At 52.4% G+C, this 18,954-nt stretch overlaps 1 protein-coding gene across 4 annotated transcripts; it reads left to right on the top strand.

Moving 5' to 3' along the window:
• The first annotated feature begins 439 nt into the window (after positions 1-439).
• SIAH1 (siah E3 ubiquitin protein ligase 1) lies at positions 440-18,638 on the top strand. Of its 4 annotated transcripts, none has more exons than XM_054570311.1 (2): positions 440-524; positions 16,689-18,638. In XM_054570311.1, exon 2 carries the CDS (start codon positions 16,691-16,693, stop codon positions 17,537-17,539), a length of 849 nt encoding a protein of 282 aa, XP_054426286.1. In that variant the 5' UTR covers positions 440-524; positions 16,689-16,690; the 3' UTR covers positions 17,540-18,638. The 4 variants fall into 4 exon arrangements, with proteins under 4 accessions (XP_054426286.1, XP_054426287.1, XP_054426285.1 ...); XM_054570312.1 differs by lacking the exon at positions 440-524 and adding an exon at positions 870-910; XM_054570310.1 differs by lacking the exon at positions 440-524 and adding an exon at positions 11,157-11,193.
• Positions 18,639-18,954: the final 316 nt, after the last annotated feature.

Genomic DNA, 18,954 nt, shown 5'->3' with positions numbered 1-18,954 from the left:
ACGCGGCGGGCCGGCGCCGCTCCTCCCCGCGGGCGACTGCTGCGGGCAGGAGCGGGACGCGCCGGCGTGTGCTGGGCGCCAGGTGTTGAGCCGCAGCCGCCGTCGCCGAGCAGCCGAGCGCCCACCGCCGCCCTCGCAGAGCCGCGCCGCGCTGCTCGCGCCGGGGCCGCCAGCCGCGCCGGCGGCGCCTCTGCGCCTGCGCGCGCGGGAAACCCCGCCCCCGGGCCGCCACACGCGGGGCCGCGCCTCCTCATGGCGGCCGCCGCAGTGTGTGGTATTTAGCGGGAGCGCGCGGCGGGCTCGAGGACGCGCGGCACGGCGGCGGCGGCGGCGGCGGCCAGGGGGGAGCCGGGGCGGCCGTTGCGGGGCGCGCTCTCGAGCGGCGGCGGCGGCGGCCTGGAGTGTCCGGTCGGTGTCGGCGCGGGGCAGAGGCGGGGGCGCTGCCCGCGGCAGCGGGGGTCGGCGGCGGCGAGGGAGCGCGTGTGAGCCGGGGCCGGGGTCCGAGGCGCGCTCTCCGCCCACAGGTAAGTGCGGCCCGGCCTGGAGGGAGGAGCCGCGCGAGGGGCTCTCGGGGAGGCGGATTCGCAGGCCCGGCCATGGCGGCGGCGGCGGGCTGGGGCGCGGGGCGCGGCAGCCCCCGGCCCGGCGCCTTTGTCTGGGCCCGACCAGCCGCCGAGCGCCGCCCCCCGCCCCTCCCCTCCCGGCGCCGCCGCCCCCGCCCCCGCTCCCCGCGGCCGGCGGTGGGGTCGGCCCCGCGCGGCCGGCGAGGGCGGGGAACGGCCTCCGCCGGCGGGTCGGCCCCGCGCGCCCGGGAGGCGGGCCTGGCCGGGGGAGGCGCCCCGCGCTCGCGGTGCCCCGGCGCCGGCCTTTGTTGAGAAGGGTCCCGGGGTGCGCGGCCAACATGGCGGAGGTCAGCTGAGCGCGGGCCGCCCGGCCGTTCCCCGCGGCCCCTCCCCGCGGGCCCGCGGCCCGGGCCGGCGCCGGGGGCGCCGCGCTCCCGCTCCCGCCCGGGCCCGAGCCTGCATTGTGCGCTGGGAGGAATGCAGCCTCCTCCCTTGTTTGTGTCGTTGGGAGGAGGTCGCGCCGTCGGCCGGCCGGGGAGGCTCCGGCTTCCGATTGTCAGCCTCGGTTTCCCCGGGCGTCGTTCCGCGGTTGCATTGGGGTCCTTCCCCGACCCGCCCGGGCTCCCCACTTGGGAGAGTGGGAGGCTGGGCCGCGGTGTTGACTCTGCGTTTCCCGTTCCTAGGACGGTGCAGAGTGCGTGCCCTGACGCCCAGTTTAGTGCTGGGAACACGCAGTTGGGCTGCCGATTTGTCAAAGTCACCGCAGCCATGAGCGCGGATGCAGGGCAGGGATCGGGCCGCGCGCTCCCGGCGGTTGAACATTTACCATCCTTGACGGGCGCCTGTCAAGGGTAAACTGCTAACCCCCTCGAGCAGCTGCGCGCTGGGAGCGGCGGCTCCGGTTCCGGCCCTGCTTCACCGGCTTGCGACCTGGGGCGAGACACCTGACCCCTCTCCGCCCGTTCTCCGTACCTGCGAAGTGGGTGGGACGAGGCGCCCCCCCTCGCGGGAGCCTTCGGGAAGCGGCTGGGGTGGCAGCGGACGGGGGCTCGGCTCGGCCTGATGGACACGCTGGAAGTGCCGAGGAAGTGCATCTGCGAAGTCACGCTATGAAGCCTTAGCTTTTGGGTTTTTCTTGTAGTGCGTTAGTTGTTAAAAATGAGAATAAGGTTTAGGGGGTACATTGACAGGTGTTTTGACGTGGTGGCATTTGGAAGTTTCTCGAGGAAGGGATTGGGATGGGTCTCGGGGGTCTGGAGTTGAACAGATGAAAGCGGTGTTGTTGTTGTTGTTACGAGCAGGTGCTGTTCGAGCGCCCGTTCATTGGTGGGTCCGCTCGCCGCCGCGGACGGGGGGTGGCGACTCAGAGCGTCGCGCCCCGCGAGCGTGGGGCGTCCCTGGCGCCGCTGCCTCTGCCCGACGCTCCGGGAGAGCGAAGCTCAGGGGCTGTTAACCGCGGTGGTTCCGGGTTTTACCGCGCAGATCAGGGCTCGGGGGGCGAGGAGAGCGCTGGGTTAGCTTTGCGAGAAGGGCATGTTGAGCCTTAAAGTGGACCATACAAATTGGGTAGTTTTTTTGTTCTGGAAATTAAAGGTACAGACTTTAGTGACCTGGAATGGTTAGTTGCAACCCCCAAGTTTGCTTTGCGTATGTCTTCTTCAGCTGTATTCTAGATTTGGTCTAAACGACCCCTCTTGGCATTTTTCCAGCATAATTTAGCAGCAGTTAATATTTTTAAACTGAAGTACAGTAAATTAATAGATATGGAACGTTTCAGGATAAGTATCTCACAGACTACAAATTCAGAAACAAATTTATTTCAATTTAACTTAATATCTGTTGCCCCTAAGCCTTGGGAAATTTTTTATAAGATTGCTGTAGAGCAATAGTCTTTAATACTGCATTAAGAATATTATAATCAGGCTAAAATTAATTGGAGTTACAAAGGAAATATCTAATTATGGCAACAGTGACATGATTTGAAGAATCATGGGTCTTTATTTTCAGTGTTTTGAAAACAGGTTTTACATTATGAGGGTGATGCAGTGTTCACTAACTTTGTAAAGTGACCACGTATATTTTAAAGGAGATGATATGCTCAATTTCTAAAGATTGCAGGTTTTTCTTTCTTAAAGAGATGTTACAGACTTATGAGTATGATTATAGATTTTCTGTACACCCCTGGTGAAATGTTTAAGTTGTGGGTAAAGACTTCACTGCGAACATAATATATGAAAACAGACTCTCTACCACTCCCCCACCCCTCTTCAAAAACAACCAGCACCTGAGGAGGAATTTTTCTTCTTTATAATGTTTCTTTAATTATTTTAAACAGCAATTTTTTAATGCACGTTAAGTACCGGTGAGCTGGTGTCAGTGGATGGAGCCACTAGCACATCTGCTGCGGAAGGGCAGGGGCCGCGGGTTGTATTCCTGTGTGGCCGTCGCCGCTCCAACCGGGCTCGGTTCTGACTAAGCGCTGTCCGTGTGCTGATGGCGCTCAGGTCTCTTTGCTTCTTAACTGCAGGCTCCTGTGTTCTCTTGCCTGTAGGTCATTTTTTAAAATTGCTTTATTTTTTAGAGCATTTTTAGATCCATAGTAAAACAGAAGGTATGGAGATATCCCATACATCCTCTGTCCCCACTCATGCATAGCTTTCCCTATTATCCACATCCTCCACCAGGTGATACATTTGTTACAATCGGCTTAAGCATTGACACATTATCACCCAAAGGCCCCTGCTTCAGTTCTGGTTCTCTCTTGATATTGCTGATATTGCATGTTAATGAGTTTTGACAAATGTAGGATGGTATGTATCCACTTTTATGTCCTAAGGTACTTCAGACTGACATGTCCATGCTTCTAAGTGTCCAAGCACTCACTGTATCCAGTTAGTGGCCAAGCCCTGATTTTTCTGTTTATTTCCAATCTGACATTGCTTCTCTCTCTCTCTCTCTCTCTCTCTCTCTCTCTCTCTCATCTTCACATCTACATTCACTCCATCTCTCCCGTTTCTGAGTGGTCTGCTTGCCCTAGGTCTCTGCCTCCCTCCAGTTTGCAGCTTAAGGGAGCTCTGATATAGGTGACTGACAAGGCCGTGGGTGGCAAGTTCCGGGTTCCCCGGCGGGGCTAGGAAGTGCACAGCCCCTCTGGGGCCGGCCCTCCCGTTACTTCCCCGCCATTTGCTGCTGCGAGCCGGCCAGGGCCTGCGTGCTCCGTGGTCTGCTCCTGCTGAGCGCGCCATGCCCTCCGCTGAGCACAGTGCAGACGGTCTTCCTGGCTCCCGCCTCGAACTGGGTGTCGCCTCTCAGGTCCTGTAGCGCGCCTGGTCCCACTGTAGTGTGTAGCCCTGAGCTGGAGTTTTTCCTGTACTGCGCCCCACCCCTGCCCTGATGGACGCAGTCTCTGTGGGACTTTGTTTTGACCGCCCTTGCTTGTCTAGAGTTCGGCACTTTTGTGGCCTGTAGTTCGTGCTCAGTATAGGCTGATTGACTGACTGACCGACACCTTCACACTGTCCTCGATATGCTTTTCCAGCCTTGTCCTCTGGCGTTTCCTCTTTGCCCTGCCTAATTAAACTGGGTTCTTTTTTTGTTCGTGAACTGTCTGTACTTTAACGTCTCTGTGCCTTGCTCACGATTGTTCTTAATCTCTCAGGCACCTGTCTGTGCCCCTTTGGGAGCGTGCCTTCCCTCCCTAAGCCGTAGTTCCCGTTATCTTGTGAACGGTTAGCACGTTGCCCCCTCCCTGGCGTCCTCCTGCTGGAGCTGCAGGCATAGCAAGGGGTTGAGAGGACGGGTTCTTGAGGGTCAGACCTGCCGGACCTGGGGTGTCTCTTGGCTCTGCTGGCCTCTGTCACTCACTGGCTGTGCTGGGGACGCGGGCCCCTTGAGGGCAGGGGTGCCGCCTGCTTTTGCATCTAAAAGTGCATTGCCTGACAGGGGGCAAGTGCTTCTGTGGTTTTTAAAAGCTAATTGTTGAGGACATTACTTTGTTTCTCTAAATATTACTACTTACATTATAGTGAGGGAACTGACCAGAGTTACAAACGGTGGTAACGCTGGGAGGGTGTCAGAAGTGCCGATATGAAGGATGGGCGGGGGGCGGGGGGAGACCTGCAGTGGGGGGCGGGCGCAGGGGCTGTGGGGATGGCCTCAGGGCTGGCTGGGCCTTGGAAGGAGGGACAGAGAGGGACGGAGGGACCGAGAGCGCCCCGGACAGACGGAGCAGGTGCAGCCCTGAGGCAGTCGCGAACGGGGTGTCTGGGGCTCAGAGAAGAGAGCGTGGCTGCAGCAGATGGAGGAGGGGAACAGCCAGGCAGGCCAGGCGAGGCGAGCGGATTTAATTTTAAGGGCGCTGAGCGGCCTCCGAAGGGTTTCATCCGAGGAGGAACATAACCCTCTTTCAGCTTCGGCACTTGCTCACCTGTTGTTTGGCGAGCCCACGGTCGGAGGCCCTTGTTGTGGTCAGATCCAGGCGGTGGCGGTGATGGAGAGGGGAAGTGGGCGGACCTGAGATATGTTTTGGAGGCAGAATTAACAGGACTTGCTGATGGATTAGGTGTTAGGGGCAAGGGAAAGAAGGAATCAAGTGGGTTCTGGCTTGAGCAACTGTGTGGGTCGTGCTGTTTACCGAGACGGGAAGGACTGGAGGGGATGGGACGGAGGGACGGCAGCACAGTGTCCACTCGGAGCTGTTGGAGCTGAGGACTTGAAGAGACATCCAGCTGGTCCGGTGAGGCAGAGGCCAGCCGGGGATGCGGGGCGGAGAGGGGAAGGGAGGGCCTGTCTGGATGATAGAGGGTCTGCGCCGGCAGAGCACGGGAGAGGCTGATGCCAGGGAGAGGGCGAACGAGGTCAGAGGACAGTGCCCGCAGGCAGGTCCCTGGTTCCGCTCTGACGGGAGGGAAGGAGGCGTAAGTCAGCGTCTGGCGGCGGCTGCTTATTTTCTGCGGGAAGCATGGGCGAAGCCCTCAGCTGGGAGCCCTTGCCGTTAGTGACTGCCAGGCTGTGGCAGGGCACAGACGTGGTTGGGAGACCCCCTGAGAGGCAGCAGAGGGGGCGAAGGGAGGTGCAGGGGCGCTGGCGCCAGCCCTCCCTTCCGTTGCGGCCGCTGCCTGGGACGTGCGCGCCTGTGCCCACGTAGGGAGGCTGCTGTCTCCTCCTCTTCTGCTCCGTTTCAGTTGTGTTTGCACGGTTTCCTTGCCGTTGATGCTTGCCTTCGTCTGTCTGCTGCCTGCCCAGTTTTCCCGGCGCTTGCTGCTAGCGCCGCCCTGCCTTCCTGCCTCCTGTCTAGGTGCCCAGGTTGCTGGGGGCCTCGCGCTGCCTTCTCCCTGCGGTGAGCGGTGGCCGTCGCCTTCGCCAACGCCCTCCTCACTCCCTGGCGGGCGAGGTCTCCTGTTCACTGTAGCCCACCCACAGGGTCCCCTCTCCTGGTCTGCTCCCTCGTGTGTGAGGAGCTTACCCTACGGGAGCCTCGCACCCAGGAGCGTGCGCTCCTCTGCCCTCTGCCCTCTGCCCTCTGCATGGCTGGTTTGGACCGAGCGCTCCAGAATGCTATCCATTTTCTTTGAGGAATTTAAGAAGCACTGCTTTGGATGTTACTACTCAAAAGTCCAAAGTTCTTTGCTTTCTGATTCATTTATTTATTCAACAAATATTTATTGAGCCCGTGCTATGTGGCAGGCACTGCTTTAAGTGTTTGGGATACATCACTGACCAAATTCTTCCAGGTTGGGGGTGGGCGGGCAGGGAGACTACAACATAATAAGTAAATCCGTTGTATTAACCTGTTAGGAGGTAAGCATCCTGTGGAAAAACGTAGAAATGGGGAAGGGGAAGAAGGGGAAGGGGAAGGGGGTGGAGCGGGCAGGGCGGAGGGGTGCAGCGTGGACGGGCCCTGGGCAGAGCGCTGGCCACTTAGAGGAAGAGGGGGTGGGGGAGGCCTCCCTGAGAAGGGAGCCGAGCAGCAGAGGTTGGAAGGAGACCATCCGTCACGTGGGTGCCCGGGTGCAAGGCAGAGGCCCAAAGGAGCTACCTGGTCGCATGGGACGAGGAGGCCACGCCACGGGAGGTGAAGTCCGAGTAGCAGGGACACGCCACAGGATGTGGAGGGGTTGCCCGCGGGGCTGGGGGTGCCGGGGCAGAGGAGGGATGTGATCGATGTACATTTTAACCGGGCTGCTCTGGTGGCTGTGCCTAGAACACACTGTGGGGCAGGTGTGTGGAGGGCGAGGAGGGAGGGAGCAGCCCGCTCACCGGGGAGGAGGGCCTTGCGGTCACTGACGGTCAGCTCTCCGGGCGGGAGGCGGCGGTGGCGAGGCGGCGGTGGCGCGGACTGCGTGGTAGCGGGGGAGGCCGAGGGTGCGGCCTGGACAGAGGCGCCCTGTGAGGAGGGGTGGGGCTCACCAGCGGAGGCCCTGGAAGGACAGTCGTCTATGTGGAGGGCGGGAGGCTGTGGGTGGGCGGCGCGGTGGGAGAGGAAGACGCTCGGCTCTGACACCCCCCAGGGGGCTTGTCTACCAGGCAGCTGGATGTATATATCTGGGGTCCAGAAAATCTAGGGGGGTTTGTTTGTTCTATCTGGGGGAGACAGGAATATTTTGAAGTCCTTGAAAATTATGGTGGAATTTAAAAACTATAAGACTGAATGAGGTCACTAAAGGGAAGAAAAGCTGACTGTGGAGAATTTCAGTTTCAAGAATTTGGGGAAAGGAGCAGGAATCCATCCAGGCAGCTGAGGAGTACCTGCTTAGATAGGAAAACCACGCGTGTCCGCGAGCAGTGAGCAACGTTTATCAGCCGGTGGTCTGTCCGCTCTGCCAGGTGCTGGTGGCCGTTCAAACATGCAGCTTAATCGCAAACAAAACAACAAAGCTGTACATCAAGTCACACTGCCTCACGAAGTATTGGATAGCACCTGCCAGCAGCGGAGCCTCGGGACTGCCGGCCTCGGGGCTGCATGTTCTCTTTGACTTGGGCGAGCCCCGAATCGCCTTGTGCGGCCGGGTTGCCATGCCACGCACTCTCTTCCCGACCTGTAGGGCTTCCGTGGGAACCATGTCGGCATGTGGCTCTGCTTCACCCACGTGAATCGTTTCTGGATGAGGTCCGCCCCTCCCCCGTCCCCCCTGCTGGGGCTGCCGTTGCGCGCCGCTGAGCCCTGGCCTGCCGCTGCGTCCAGGCGCCGTCCAGGGCTGGGCTGACGCGCTGCAGGTGGCTCAGACCCTGCTAGTGGGAAACTAAAGCATGGAATGTTGTAGAGAAATGAGTTTGAGGAAAATTAGAGTGCACTTTAATTCATGTGTTGCATCCTCCTTTGAAGTAACTAAAATGACTTGGTTAGTTTCAGATGTGATGTTTATGAAGACACATTATAACTTTCAGTGGAGTATAGTTTAATTTGAATAAGGCTCCATGAATTTTAACATGGCATTTATTTCCCATAAGTTTCATTACTTTTCTATTTTACTAGCAAAGAGATATCAATCATACAACGTAGTACATCTCTCTAGAGTGATTTCTTAACCTTGTTTTTTAAAATTTCTTCTGTCCCAAGTAACGTACTTGTTTCTGTTCAATGTAGCATTAGCTCTTCATAATTTACTACCAGGTTCGATCTGATTTAAAATTTTTGATACGAGGGTGAGTGTGCATGGGTGGGTGCTTACCTGCTGTGTGTGTCGGATGGGACGCGGACTTGAATGTGTTGTGTTACGCTGTGGAACTGGGCACAATATATTTTATAAAGTTTTCAGAGCATTGGTTAAAGGCAAGATGGAGCGAAAGGGGTTAACGTCTGTTGGAACGCGTGATAATTTTACATTCTGAGAGAATATAAAACATAATCAGGGTGGCAAACAGATGTATTCAAACTTGGACACAAATAACTAGTGACTAGTATTTGGATGCTTTTTTTAAAAAAAACTTGATTTTAGAGAGAGGAAGGAAGAGAGAAACATCGCTATGTTGTTCCACCCATTCCTGCATTTCTTGGTCGATTCCGATGTGTTCCCTGGCCCGGGATGCACCCCCCCCCCCCCAAGTAGTGACGCACCTTTGTGGGTGACGCTCTAACCGACTGAGCTCCCGGGCCAGGGCGCGGGTGCTGTTAGCGAAGCTGCGAGGCTTGCAGTGACGATTGTGTTGTAATCTTGACTGACACAGTTTCAGTAATTTCACATGTGTTACCAAAATTCTGTTATTTAATAATGTGTGCTGTGAAATAAAAAGGGTGAGAAAAAATGACAAAACAAAGAATAGAAAATACATAATACCAACAACAAAGATTTAGAAAGCCTGTTTGACCCTCTTTCTTCCTCTTTTGTTTCTCTGCTCTTACTACTTTCCTTGATACTTTGGTCTAATGTCTAATGATGTAATGGCAAACGCAGATCGTGAGATTCTACCACTTTGATGCAAAAAATATCAACAAGCAACTACTTGCTAGGACCAGAGGTTTAATGTAAAGAATTTAGGGAAATTTTAAATATTTTGGTCAATTTTTATTAACATTGAAAAGATGTGTTAGATGCTAAGTTAAACATTCTGTACCAGACCGAGGAGATTACTCATACTTTTTTTAGGGTTATTTGAAAGAAAATAAGATTTAGGAATAAAGCAGACAGTGCGGCTCTGCTTTTATTCTTAACTTTTCTGATTTTTAAAAAATGATCTTATTATTTTCAGAGAGACAGGAGGGGAGGGAGGGAGAGAGGTAAACATTGATCAGCTGCCTCCCACATGCACCTTGCCCTGCCTGGGACCAAACCCACAACCTTTCTGTTACTGGTTGATGCTCCAACCAACTAAGCCACACCGGTCAAGAGAAATTTTCTGATTTTTAGTTTGCTCATCTGCAGACTGGAGACGCAACCTACTTTATGAGGCCTATGTACAGAACTTTACAAAACAGAGGAAACATGTTGGCTGAAGATTTCTTTGTATATTTTGGATAATACTGTGTTTTGCTGTGTAATGCACGCCCATGTATAATGTGCACCCACGTTTTATGTGCATTATACATGGGATAGTTATACCCATGGCATGTAATATATAATATGCATGTATAATGTGCACTCTTATTTTCCCTCAAAAATTTGGGCAAAATGTGCATAATTATACCTGGCAAAATATGGTAGTTCTTTATCAAACATGCTGTTTGCAATTATATTCTACCAGTTTGTGGTTTGTCTTCTCATCCTCTTGACAGTGTACTTTGCAGAGCAGAGATTTTTAATTTTAATTAAGTCCAACTTATCGATTGTTTCTTTCCTGGTTCATGTCTTTGGTGGTATTTCTAAACGTCATTGCCAAATTCAAGGCCATCTCGATTTTCTCCTATGTTGACTTCTAGGAGTTTTTATAGTCTTATATTTTACACTTAGGTCTTTGATTCAAAGTCTAACTAGTGTGAAGGTGTAAGATCTTTTTCTGAATTTATTTTAACTTCCATGTTTGCCAAGCCATGACCTGCGCTTACTTGGCCTCTTAGTGGATTCCACATGGTTGTGCCATTTTATTTTTACTATTTCATTATCTTATGATTGTTTATTATTTTATAATTATTTGTACCTTGCCAAGGTTTATAATATTTATGTCCTAGTTTGTAATTATAATACCTGTAGTTTAGTCTTAGTTCTGTATTTAAGTAGAGTCACTGTTGACTAATCTTTTTACAGCTGAATCACCATTTCTAAATTACTAATTTTGATTCATCCCTTGATTGGTTTGATTTTTTTTCCATCAAGTCATTTTTGTAAGAGTTCATGGGTACTATATTCCCTGAGATCTTGTGTGTCTAAACGTGTCTACCTGTTGCCTTTTCAGTTTTTCTGATTACAGAAATAATACAAGTTTTCTGTAAGAATACAATAAAGCATAGTTTATTCTATTACTGATGCACATGTGAGTTTTTATATATCTTCTTTCACCCACCCCTGACTTCCGAGACGCCCCCCGGCCCCGCCTTTTCTCTCGCCTGTGCTCGTCACCGCCTCCGTCCTGCTGACTGTCGCCGCTGCGGGGCCTCGCCGGCGGCGGGGCGCGCGGGAGCCCGGGGCGCGCACCCCGACCTAAGTCGGAGTGCGCGTGTTACTGCGCCCCGAGCGGGCGGTCCGCGCGAGGGCGGCTGGGGGCCGCTGTGGCCTGGGCGCTGCTTCCTTCTCCTCTGGGGAGCCGCTCAGTCTTTCAGGGTTGGGGTTTCTTTTACTTTAGGCAAGTTTCTCTTTCTTAGTCTCTAACCTTGACTCTTCTGTGTTTCGACTGCTTTTTTTGACCGGACGCTTTACAGGCATCTGCTGCTGCGCCTCTGCCATTAGTGGGGTTCAGTACCCAGCTAGTATAGTGCCCAACGGGCTTGGATTAAGCTGTGCTCTCCGCGCATATGCTTGTTACCTGCGGCGGAAGCGTCAGAGCACAGCGGTTCAGTCGGCGAGAAAGCCAAGGCCGCCAAGGCCGCGGCGCGGGACCTGCGTTAGGGTTTGCGCGCCCCCCCCCGCACCGCCCCCGCCCCCCGCCCCCCACGCCGCGGGCTGCGCCTCCGCCGGGCCTCGCTGGGCACTAACTTCCCTTCTGTAGCTGCAGAGCTTTCGGATGGACCTGCGGGAGAAGGGAGCTTTTGGGAAGATAAGTACGATTAAAAAATTTTTCTTATCACTTTGCTACAGTTCTGGAAACGGAAGATAGGTTTTTTTCTTAGCATTATTGTTTAATAACAAAGTTTGCCTTTTAACTTGGTGTTTTAAGCTGTTGAATTTTCAGTGAGACCCGCCTAAATTCTGTCAGTGTGTGAAAAGTAGATCTTAAAATAGAAGCAATTTTTAACATTAAATTTAACAAACATTTTCTACATAATACCCATCACAATGTCAAATGTAGAAAGTACTTTTTTTTTTTTTTTTACATAAAGCAGTTGAGGAAAGGAGAGAAGCCCTTAAATGTTTTGAATGGAGTAGTTTCATTTAACCCCTTGGTTTCTAAAACAGAGTGCAATTTATAACAGGAACCTGTACTTCTTTCTACTTTACAGTAAATATGTCATTTCTAGGACTAATTTTTGGAGAAATAAAAAGGATAATGGTATTTGTAGTCTATCTGTTTTACTAAATTAAGAGTTCAAGTTTTACTTCTTATTTTGACTGTTTTCACATTTCTCAGTCAGACTAATCTTGATAAAAAAGTTTCTTTATTGTCCCTTTTGAAGGCAATGGAGCTGAAACCACCCAGCTCCCTCACTGGTCATTTTCCGGGGCAGAGCGCTCCCGCCCCGCCCCTGGGCCTGCTGCCTGTGCTCTGTTTGTAAACTGCTTTAGGGTGACACATTGTGATCCGTTGCCATGTCTGGCTCTTTCTCCATTTCAGATTTTGTTGGTAACTATTAGATTCCTGCTGCGGCTGGAATGTCACATTTTCACAGGCTCAGTGGCAGGGGTCAGGATGTGGACATCTTTGAGGGGGGCATTATTTGCCTTCTGTTGTAACATTTGTAAACCAGAAGAAAATGCTAAGCACAACATTATGTGTTCATTTAGAGTAGCCAGGAACGCGGTTATGACTAATCAGACAAATTCTTTGTCAGCCATTTAATTAAAGGAAACAAGTTCCCACATGAAATTGAGAATAAAAGTTTAAGTCCAGCCATTTCTACTGTATGTTGCTATGTCAGAGCAATGGTTAAATGCCCTGAACTTGCTAAGACAACATTAAAGGCTGTTTCTAAAATGTTTTTGTGTAGGTTAAAATCTATTTAAACTTCACACCAACCTGGACTTTAGATGCAGTTTTTAGAAAGTGTAGGCAATTAGTACACTCTTGCAAAATTTTGAATTTTGCTTACCTGGGATTCTATGGACTTGTCTTAGTGTATTGCAGTTTTTTTGAAATTTTCAGCTCCTTGTAAAACCACTGTAGATAAGTATTATACCTAATGGAGGAATTCTTCTAAGGTTTACTGTATAAAAATTAGTTAAATGGCAGTTGATCTTTGGCAGACATGTTTGGTCACCTTTACATGCTGGATTGTGTCTCTGGAACCCACTCATTCTAGGTCTCTAACTAGTTGATGACCTCAGGCAAGTAACTTTTGGACCTGTTGGGCAAATAGTTAGATAATCTGGAATATGTATGTCCTGTGACATAGGTAAGTTACCCTCTCCCTTAATCCAGACAGAATGCCCACGGGCTGTAAATGTCCGGTGCCGCAGCTGAGCAGGGGTTGGAGGTGGAGACCGGGTTTGAATTCAAGTGCAGGAGGCTCGGAAACACTCTGCTTCTAGTGTTAGGACTCGCTTGTTGAGAAGTTTGTCCATAGATTAATGGTTGGTCCGTGCGGGAAGGCTCCTTGGAGGTCCTTTGGAAGTTTGGGGAACAGATGAAATTCTTTTAGCTTGTGGAGTCAGGCGTCTCCTTTACTTGTTTTGTACATTTGGGTTCTGCCTTAATTCTTTTTGGAAAGAGTTTCTCTGCCTGAATACTTCTGTCCTAGAAACCTGAGACCTATCTAGAACAGATCGGTATTAAAAAGTAAAACGTAAGTAATAGCAATTTATTTTTGTCAACAATGTATTTTCAATTATATTCTACTCCTAATGATGTTTTGTATAGCCTAGTAGTAGAAGAAGGTCGAGGACTAAACGCACAGCTACTGGGGTGGGCAGTGGTTAGAGGTAAGATCTGAGGCTGAGAGTGAGTGATCTGCGCTCTCCTGCCGAGGGCTCCACCCGGCTGCCAGCTCCTGCCCGGCTCGGAGGCTGCCCGGGGCCTGATGTAATGGCAGGTTGCGCCCGAGCGCGCTGCTGGCGCAATGCAAGCCCGAGGCCCAGGACTGGGCTGGGGCGAGGCTCACGCCTGTGTAGAGACCAGACGAGCCACTCTGTTTCACGAGGCCGTGTAGGCTGGCTTTCCCGGAGTGGGAAGGGAATGTCATTGCTTCGTGGAGGCAGTAGTGGGAGTTTAAGGGGGGGAGGGTGTGCTACTTCTCACTGCAGTGTTTCTGGAGCGACGGGGCGGGGGGGGGGTTCCAAATGGGGTGCTGGCGGTAGAGATGGAGACGTGAGCGACCGTGAGGACGCCTGGGAAGCAGCCCCTGAGTGGGGTGGGGAGAAGGGTGCTGGTGTGGCCGTGGCATCCCCTGCGGGCAGCCTGAGGTCAGGTCGAAACCACCCGAAATCGTCGATGCCCGAGTACTTCGGCCGACACACAGCGTGCTCCGCCTAACTCTAAGCCGGTGGCGGTGCAGCGCGGCCGGCTTTTCCCCGCTGGGCTGGGTCAGAGTCCGGCGGCGGGCTGTGCGTGCCTGGGAGCGGCCTCACGCTGGGGGTGGGGCTGGGGGCGGGGCTGAGCTCGGGGCGCCCCGCCCCGGTCACCCCCCCCAGCCATCCCCCCTTCCTGTCCCGCCCCGCCCCGTTCCCGCCCCGCCCCGTTCCCGCCCCGCAGAGCCTCCGGCCGCGCCCGAGCGAGGCGCCAGCGGCCGCTGGTGCAGCCGGCTTCTCCAGCTGCAGCGGCCCGGCCCTGGGCCCGGAAGGGCTCTCCCGTGGCCGGAGCCTGCAGTCGCTCCTGAGCGGCTCCGAGCGCGCCGCCTTCCCAGGGTGCCGCCCCTGCGCCCCTGCAGCCGCCCTGCCCCCGAGCTGGCGGGGCCTGGCTCGTGGATGTGGGGAGGCCAAACGGCTGGGCAGTTCAGCGATGGCGCCCGTTTTTGGAGACGCAGTCGAATCTGAGCTCGGGGAGGTGCGATCCACTCCCGGTGGGGCAGAGGAGGCTTCCTCTCGCTGCCTCTGTCTCCGGCACTTCTGAGGAGGGAATGGGGTGGACGGAGCAGGGCACGTCCTGCGCGCCTTGACAGCTTGACCGCGACATGCTCAGGAGCAGAAACCGTTCAGGAGGGGCCTCTGCTGCCGCCTGTCTCTGCTTCTGGGGGAAGGGCTGCGCGCTGCTTGGCTTCCCATGACCGGGAAGTCGGCCTCAGCTCCGCTGTGCTCCTGGAGGGGCGCCTGGCTCACGTGTCTGCCAGCCGCTGGGACGAGGAAGAGAAAAGGTACTGGCATTGAAGGGGCTGGCTGGCTTCCGCCGGCCCGGGAGCCGGGACGGGGAGCTGTGAGCGGCGGGAGCCGGCTGGGTCGGGGACGGGCTGCAGCGGAATCCAACTCGCAGGGGCGTTTCTTTCGATTTGCACTTAAATCAAACTTAAGGTCACCTCGCGACTTCCGCAGTTTTCCGTGGGCACCGGAGTCCGAGCTGCCGACTGTGGGGCTGCCTGGAGTCGGCTGCCCTTCTGTTTGAACTGCGCAGCTGGGTTCCACCTTCAGAGCTCTGGGAGGTTCTAGCAACAGCTATCTTGTGAATGTACCTTCATTTGCAAGAAATACCCACCGTGTTTCACATGTTTTCACACTTTGAATAGGAATTTAAATCGTACTTTTTACAGTGTTTGGAAGATAATAAAGATAAATTGTAACATGAACCTGAACTATTGTTAAATGTATAACTATTTTGTTAGGCCAAGAAATTAAACAGTAGTGTTTTTCTTACTTAATAGTTACATTATGTTGAATGCAAACTGAGTTTATTGACTCTGGATGGGATTAGCTTTTTCAGTTTAGTGATATGAAAGGCATTGGTGGCTTAGAATGCCCCCCCCTCCCATCGCTATGCTGCTGACTTAGGTGAGGGACCATGGAATCGGCATGCAGCAGACAGGGCGTTTGGCAGTGCTAACCCCGTTGTTTGACAAATGACCTAAAATGTGTGGGTCACGTGCAGGAGGAGTCTCCTGGGGAGCCTGGAACAGAGGAAGCCGGGGCGCCCGCACGCAGGGGGCTTCGGGCGTAAGCCCTGAGGGGGGCTGTCCCGAGGGCAGTGTGTGCGCCGAGCGTGGCCTGGGGCTGTGCTGGCTCCTCCTCGGTGCGGCCCGATCGCCCTGGCTCGTGCCCTCGGCTGCACTTGAAAGTGTCTGCTCCCGAGCGACGTAGAGCCAGGTGGCAGCGGCATGTCCTATTGGTGGCCAGTGTTGGTTTTCAAAATTAAGTTCTTTGCAACAGAATAACAATTATAATTGAGCAAACATTAAATTTGAGGCATTACATTTTATAGACACACGGCTTATATAGCTATGGGACTACACTCGTAGGCCACCAGGCTGGTATTTTGCCCCTGACCCGAAGACACAGGTAGATTCCTGGGGAAAGGTGCTGTTTTATTTTTCATGCAGCCTGAAAGGTAGTCACATTGCCGGCTATTGCTGCCAGGTAGCATTGCTCCCTGACACGTCTTGCTGCGCTGGCAAATGTCTCGGCAGCGGTGGTGAGCCTAGGGGTGCAAGGGGTCCTCCCCCGCACCCCCCGTCCAGTGTTGTGTGTGTCTCTCTGGTGCTTTTATTTTTATTTACCTTCTTTTCCTAACCTTCCCCTTGGCAAATTATATCTGATCTATATTGTGGAGGGGAAGAATAGAATGATTCACTTTCTGTGAATATCAGACTAGAAACTTCGAGGATAGCCCCTCCTCTGTCCTCTAGCCCCTCACCTTCCAGGGGCGCCTGTCGGTGGGAATCAAGACAGACAGCCGGCCGATGCTGACGTTCTGGGGAAAGGCGGGAGAGACGAAGATGGGTGGATGGGTGCACTTGGCCCTTCTGACCCTCTCCGCTCCCCAGGGGCACCTCTCGGGCAAACGACTGGCCATCCTTAGGAGTTCATCAGAGCCAGCACCTTGGTGACTGTTCGGGTCGCTTCTGACTCCCTGTTGCTGTCAGCAGCTGACTCAGGAGGGGGAAGAACAGGCTGAGCTGGGGAACCGAATGCCGAGGGAGGAGAAAGTCCAGTCGAAAGCAAGAGGGCTGAGCTTCCGCTCCTCACAGCGTGTCTCAGGGTCCTTGGAGGCTTTTTTTTTTTTTTTTAAGAAAGTGAATTCTGATGTGTTCTGGAACATTTTGTAGAGCTATTTCATCCAGTGTATAACTCCTAGTGATCAAAATGCATATTTTAATGATTTTTTTTAACCCTGTTTATTTTCCTTTATTGTTTTGCTCAGTAACATTTGCATAAAACGAGTATAACTTAGTAAAATAAGTTACAACTATAACTGCTTTTCTCCTTCCTCTTTTTATTTATATTTATGCTTTTATTACAGAAATGAGCCGCCAGACTGCAACAGCGTTGCCTACTGGGACCTCCAAGTGCACACCGTCCCAGAGGGTGCCCGCCCTGACAGGCACCACTGCCTCCAACAATGACTTGGCCAGTCTTTTTGAGTGTCCTGTCTGCTTCGACTATGTGTTGCCACCCATTCTCCAGTGCCAGAGCGGCCATCTTGTCTGTAGCAACTGTCGCCCAAAGCTCACATGCTGTCCAACCTGCCGGGGCCCCTTGGGATCCATCCGCAACTTGGCTATGGAGAAAGTGGCCAATTCGGTACTTTTCCCCTGTAAATATGCCTCCTCCGGGTGTGAAATAACTCTGCCGCACACAGAAAAAGCGGACCACGAGGAGCTCTGCGAGTTTCGGCCTTACTCCTGCCCGTGCCCCGGCGCGTCCTGCAAGTGGCAGGGCTCCCTGGACGCGGTCATGCCGCACCTGATGCACCAGCACAAGTCCATCACGACGCTGCAGGGGGAGGACATCGTGTTCCTCGCCACGGACATCAACCTCCCCGGGGCCGTGGACTGGGTGATGATGCAGTCCTGCTTCGGCTTCCACTTCATGCTGGTCCTGGAGAAACAGGAGAAGTACGACGGCCACCAGCAGTTCTTTGCAATCGTGCAGCTGATAGGGACACGCAAGCAAGCTGAAAATTTTGCTTATCGACTTGAGCTAAATGGTCACAGGCGGCGATTGACTTGGGAAGCCACTCCTCGGTCTATTCATGAGGGAATTGCAACCGCCATTATGAATAGCGACTGTCTAGTCTTTGACACCAGCATTGCACAGCTTTTTGCAGAAAATGGCAATTTAGGCATCAATGTAACTATTTCCATGTGTTGAAATGGCAATCAAACATTTTCTGGCCAGTGTTTAGAACCATTGCATTCAATTTCACAGAGAGCAGGCCCCCTTCTGCCTGCCACTCTGGAACTCTGGGCAGGTGGAGCCAGTCATGTGAAGGCGAATAAAAGGAAAGGCTGTTAAATACAGGAGACAGTTGCATGTAGTAACACTAATATATTTAAAATAAGTCAACAGTAAACCACTGAAAAATATATATATATATATATACCCCCAAGATGGGCATCTTTTGTATTAAGAAAGGAAGCATTGTAAAATAATTCTGAATTTGTGTTTGTTGTAGATTGAGTGTACTGTTGAAGAATACTGGGTTTTGTTTTTTGTTTTGGCCTGTGTGCGTGTGCGTGTGTGCGTGTGTGTGCGTGAGCGTGTGTTTGGGTTTTTTCCTTTAACTGACAAGCCATGTTGGGTGGCCTTGGGCCGCTGCTTCCCCCTTTTTGAGTCAATACATAGTGCTGCTGTGTGTGTATATTTTTTTGTGTGTGTATTTGCTAATTTTTATTAATTCTAGTTTTTCATTAAATAAATTTGACTTTCTTTTCTGTAATTCAGGCTTTTCCCAGGTTTTTTTTTTTTTTTTGTACCTTTTTAACGTTAGTGTCTTTTTGATATGCATAATTGTTTATGGTAAAGTTTATACATGTGTGTTCCATAATATTTTTTTCTCCCCATTAATCAGTTAATTAGAAATACTTTAAATTCAGCTGTTTTTGTGAAGAGTCCCAGAAAGGAAAGGCGACGCCGGAAGAATCACAAGAAGCTATTTAAAGCAGCTATGAGGTGGTCAGTCTGCCTTTCTTTCTTCTTCCCCCCCTCCAGTTGAGTCAGATCTTTAAACTTACTCTTTGAAAGGTTAGGATATATGATTTTTTTAAAACACTAAAAAAAATATCAGGCTTTTTTTCAAATATTTTGGACAAATCACATGTTTAAAATTTGTTCTCATATTTATTGGTTTTGCAAAAGAAGGCATTGTCTTACACAGTATTTGTAATTAAAAGCAAATCATTTGTTTTAAAAAAGGCAGTTTGCAAAAAAAAATGTTTGTGGTCTTTTATAATTCTCATTAAAAGAATATCTGGCAAATTAAAGAACTCTTGTGTCTGCTTCAGCTCCAAGTTTGACTGGAATCCCAAGTTCTGTGCTGCCCTGTGCTTGCAGCGGAGCGCTGCGCCGCGTGGGAGCCCGGTGCCTTCTGCCCGGCAGAGCGCCGGCCTCTCTGGGCTGCCGGCCTTGCCGCCCTCTCGCTCACGTTTCCATTCTCAGAGCTCTTCGGAGACCGATAAAATGCTGATCACTTTTTTCCTCTTCAAAAAGAGAACAAAAATGAGTTACTGTCTCACAGCCTCGGGATGACGAGCCTGGGCTCGGATGCCAGCCTGCTGCGGACCCAC

Source organism: Pteronotus mesoamericanus, unplaced genomic scaffold (genome assembly GCF_021234165.1).
Source record: "Pteronotus mesoamericanus isolate MK-2021 breed Mesoamerican mustached bat unplaced genomic scaffold, CSHL_Meso_final contig_202, whole genome shotgun sequence".
Lineage (NCBI taxonomy): Eukaryota > Metazoa > Chordata > Mammalia > Chiroptera > Mormoopidae > Pteronotus > Pteronotus mesoamericanus.
Note: the sequence above shows the minus strand (reverse complement) of the source record. Positions and strands in the feature narration are given on the sequence as shown.

Coding starts and splice junctions, on each gene's coding strand:
- SIAH1 (XM_054570309.1), top strand. CDS start 14,505: ATGACCGGGAAGTCGGCCTCAGCTCCGCTGTGCTCCTGGAGGGGCGCC. Junction 14,596..16,688: donor TGGGACGAGGAAGAGAAAAG/GTACTGGCATTG, acceptor CTTTTATTACAG/AAATGAGCCGCCAGACTGCA.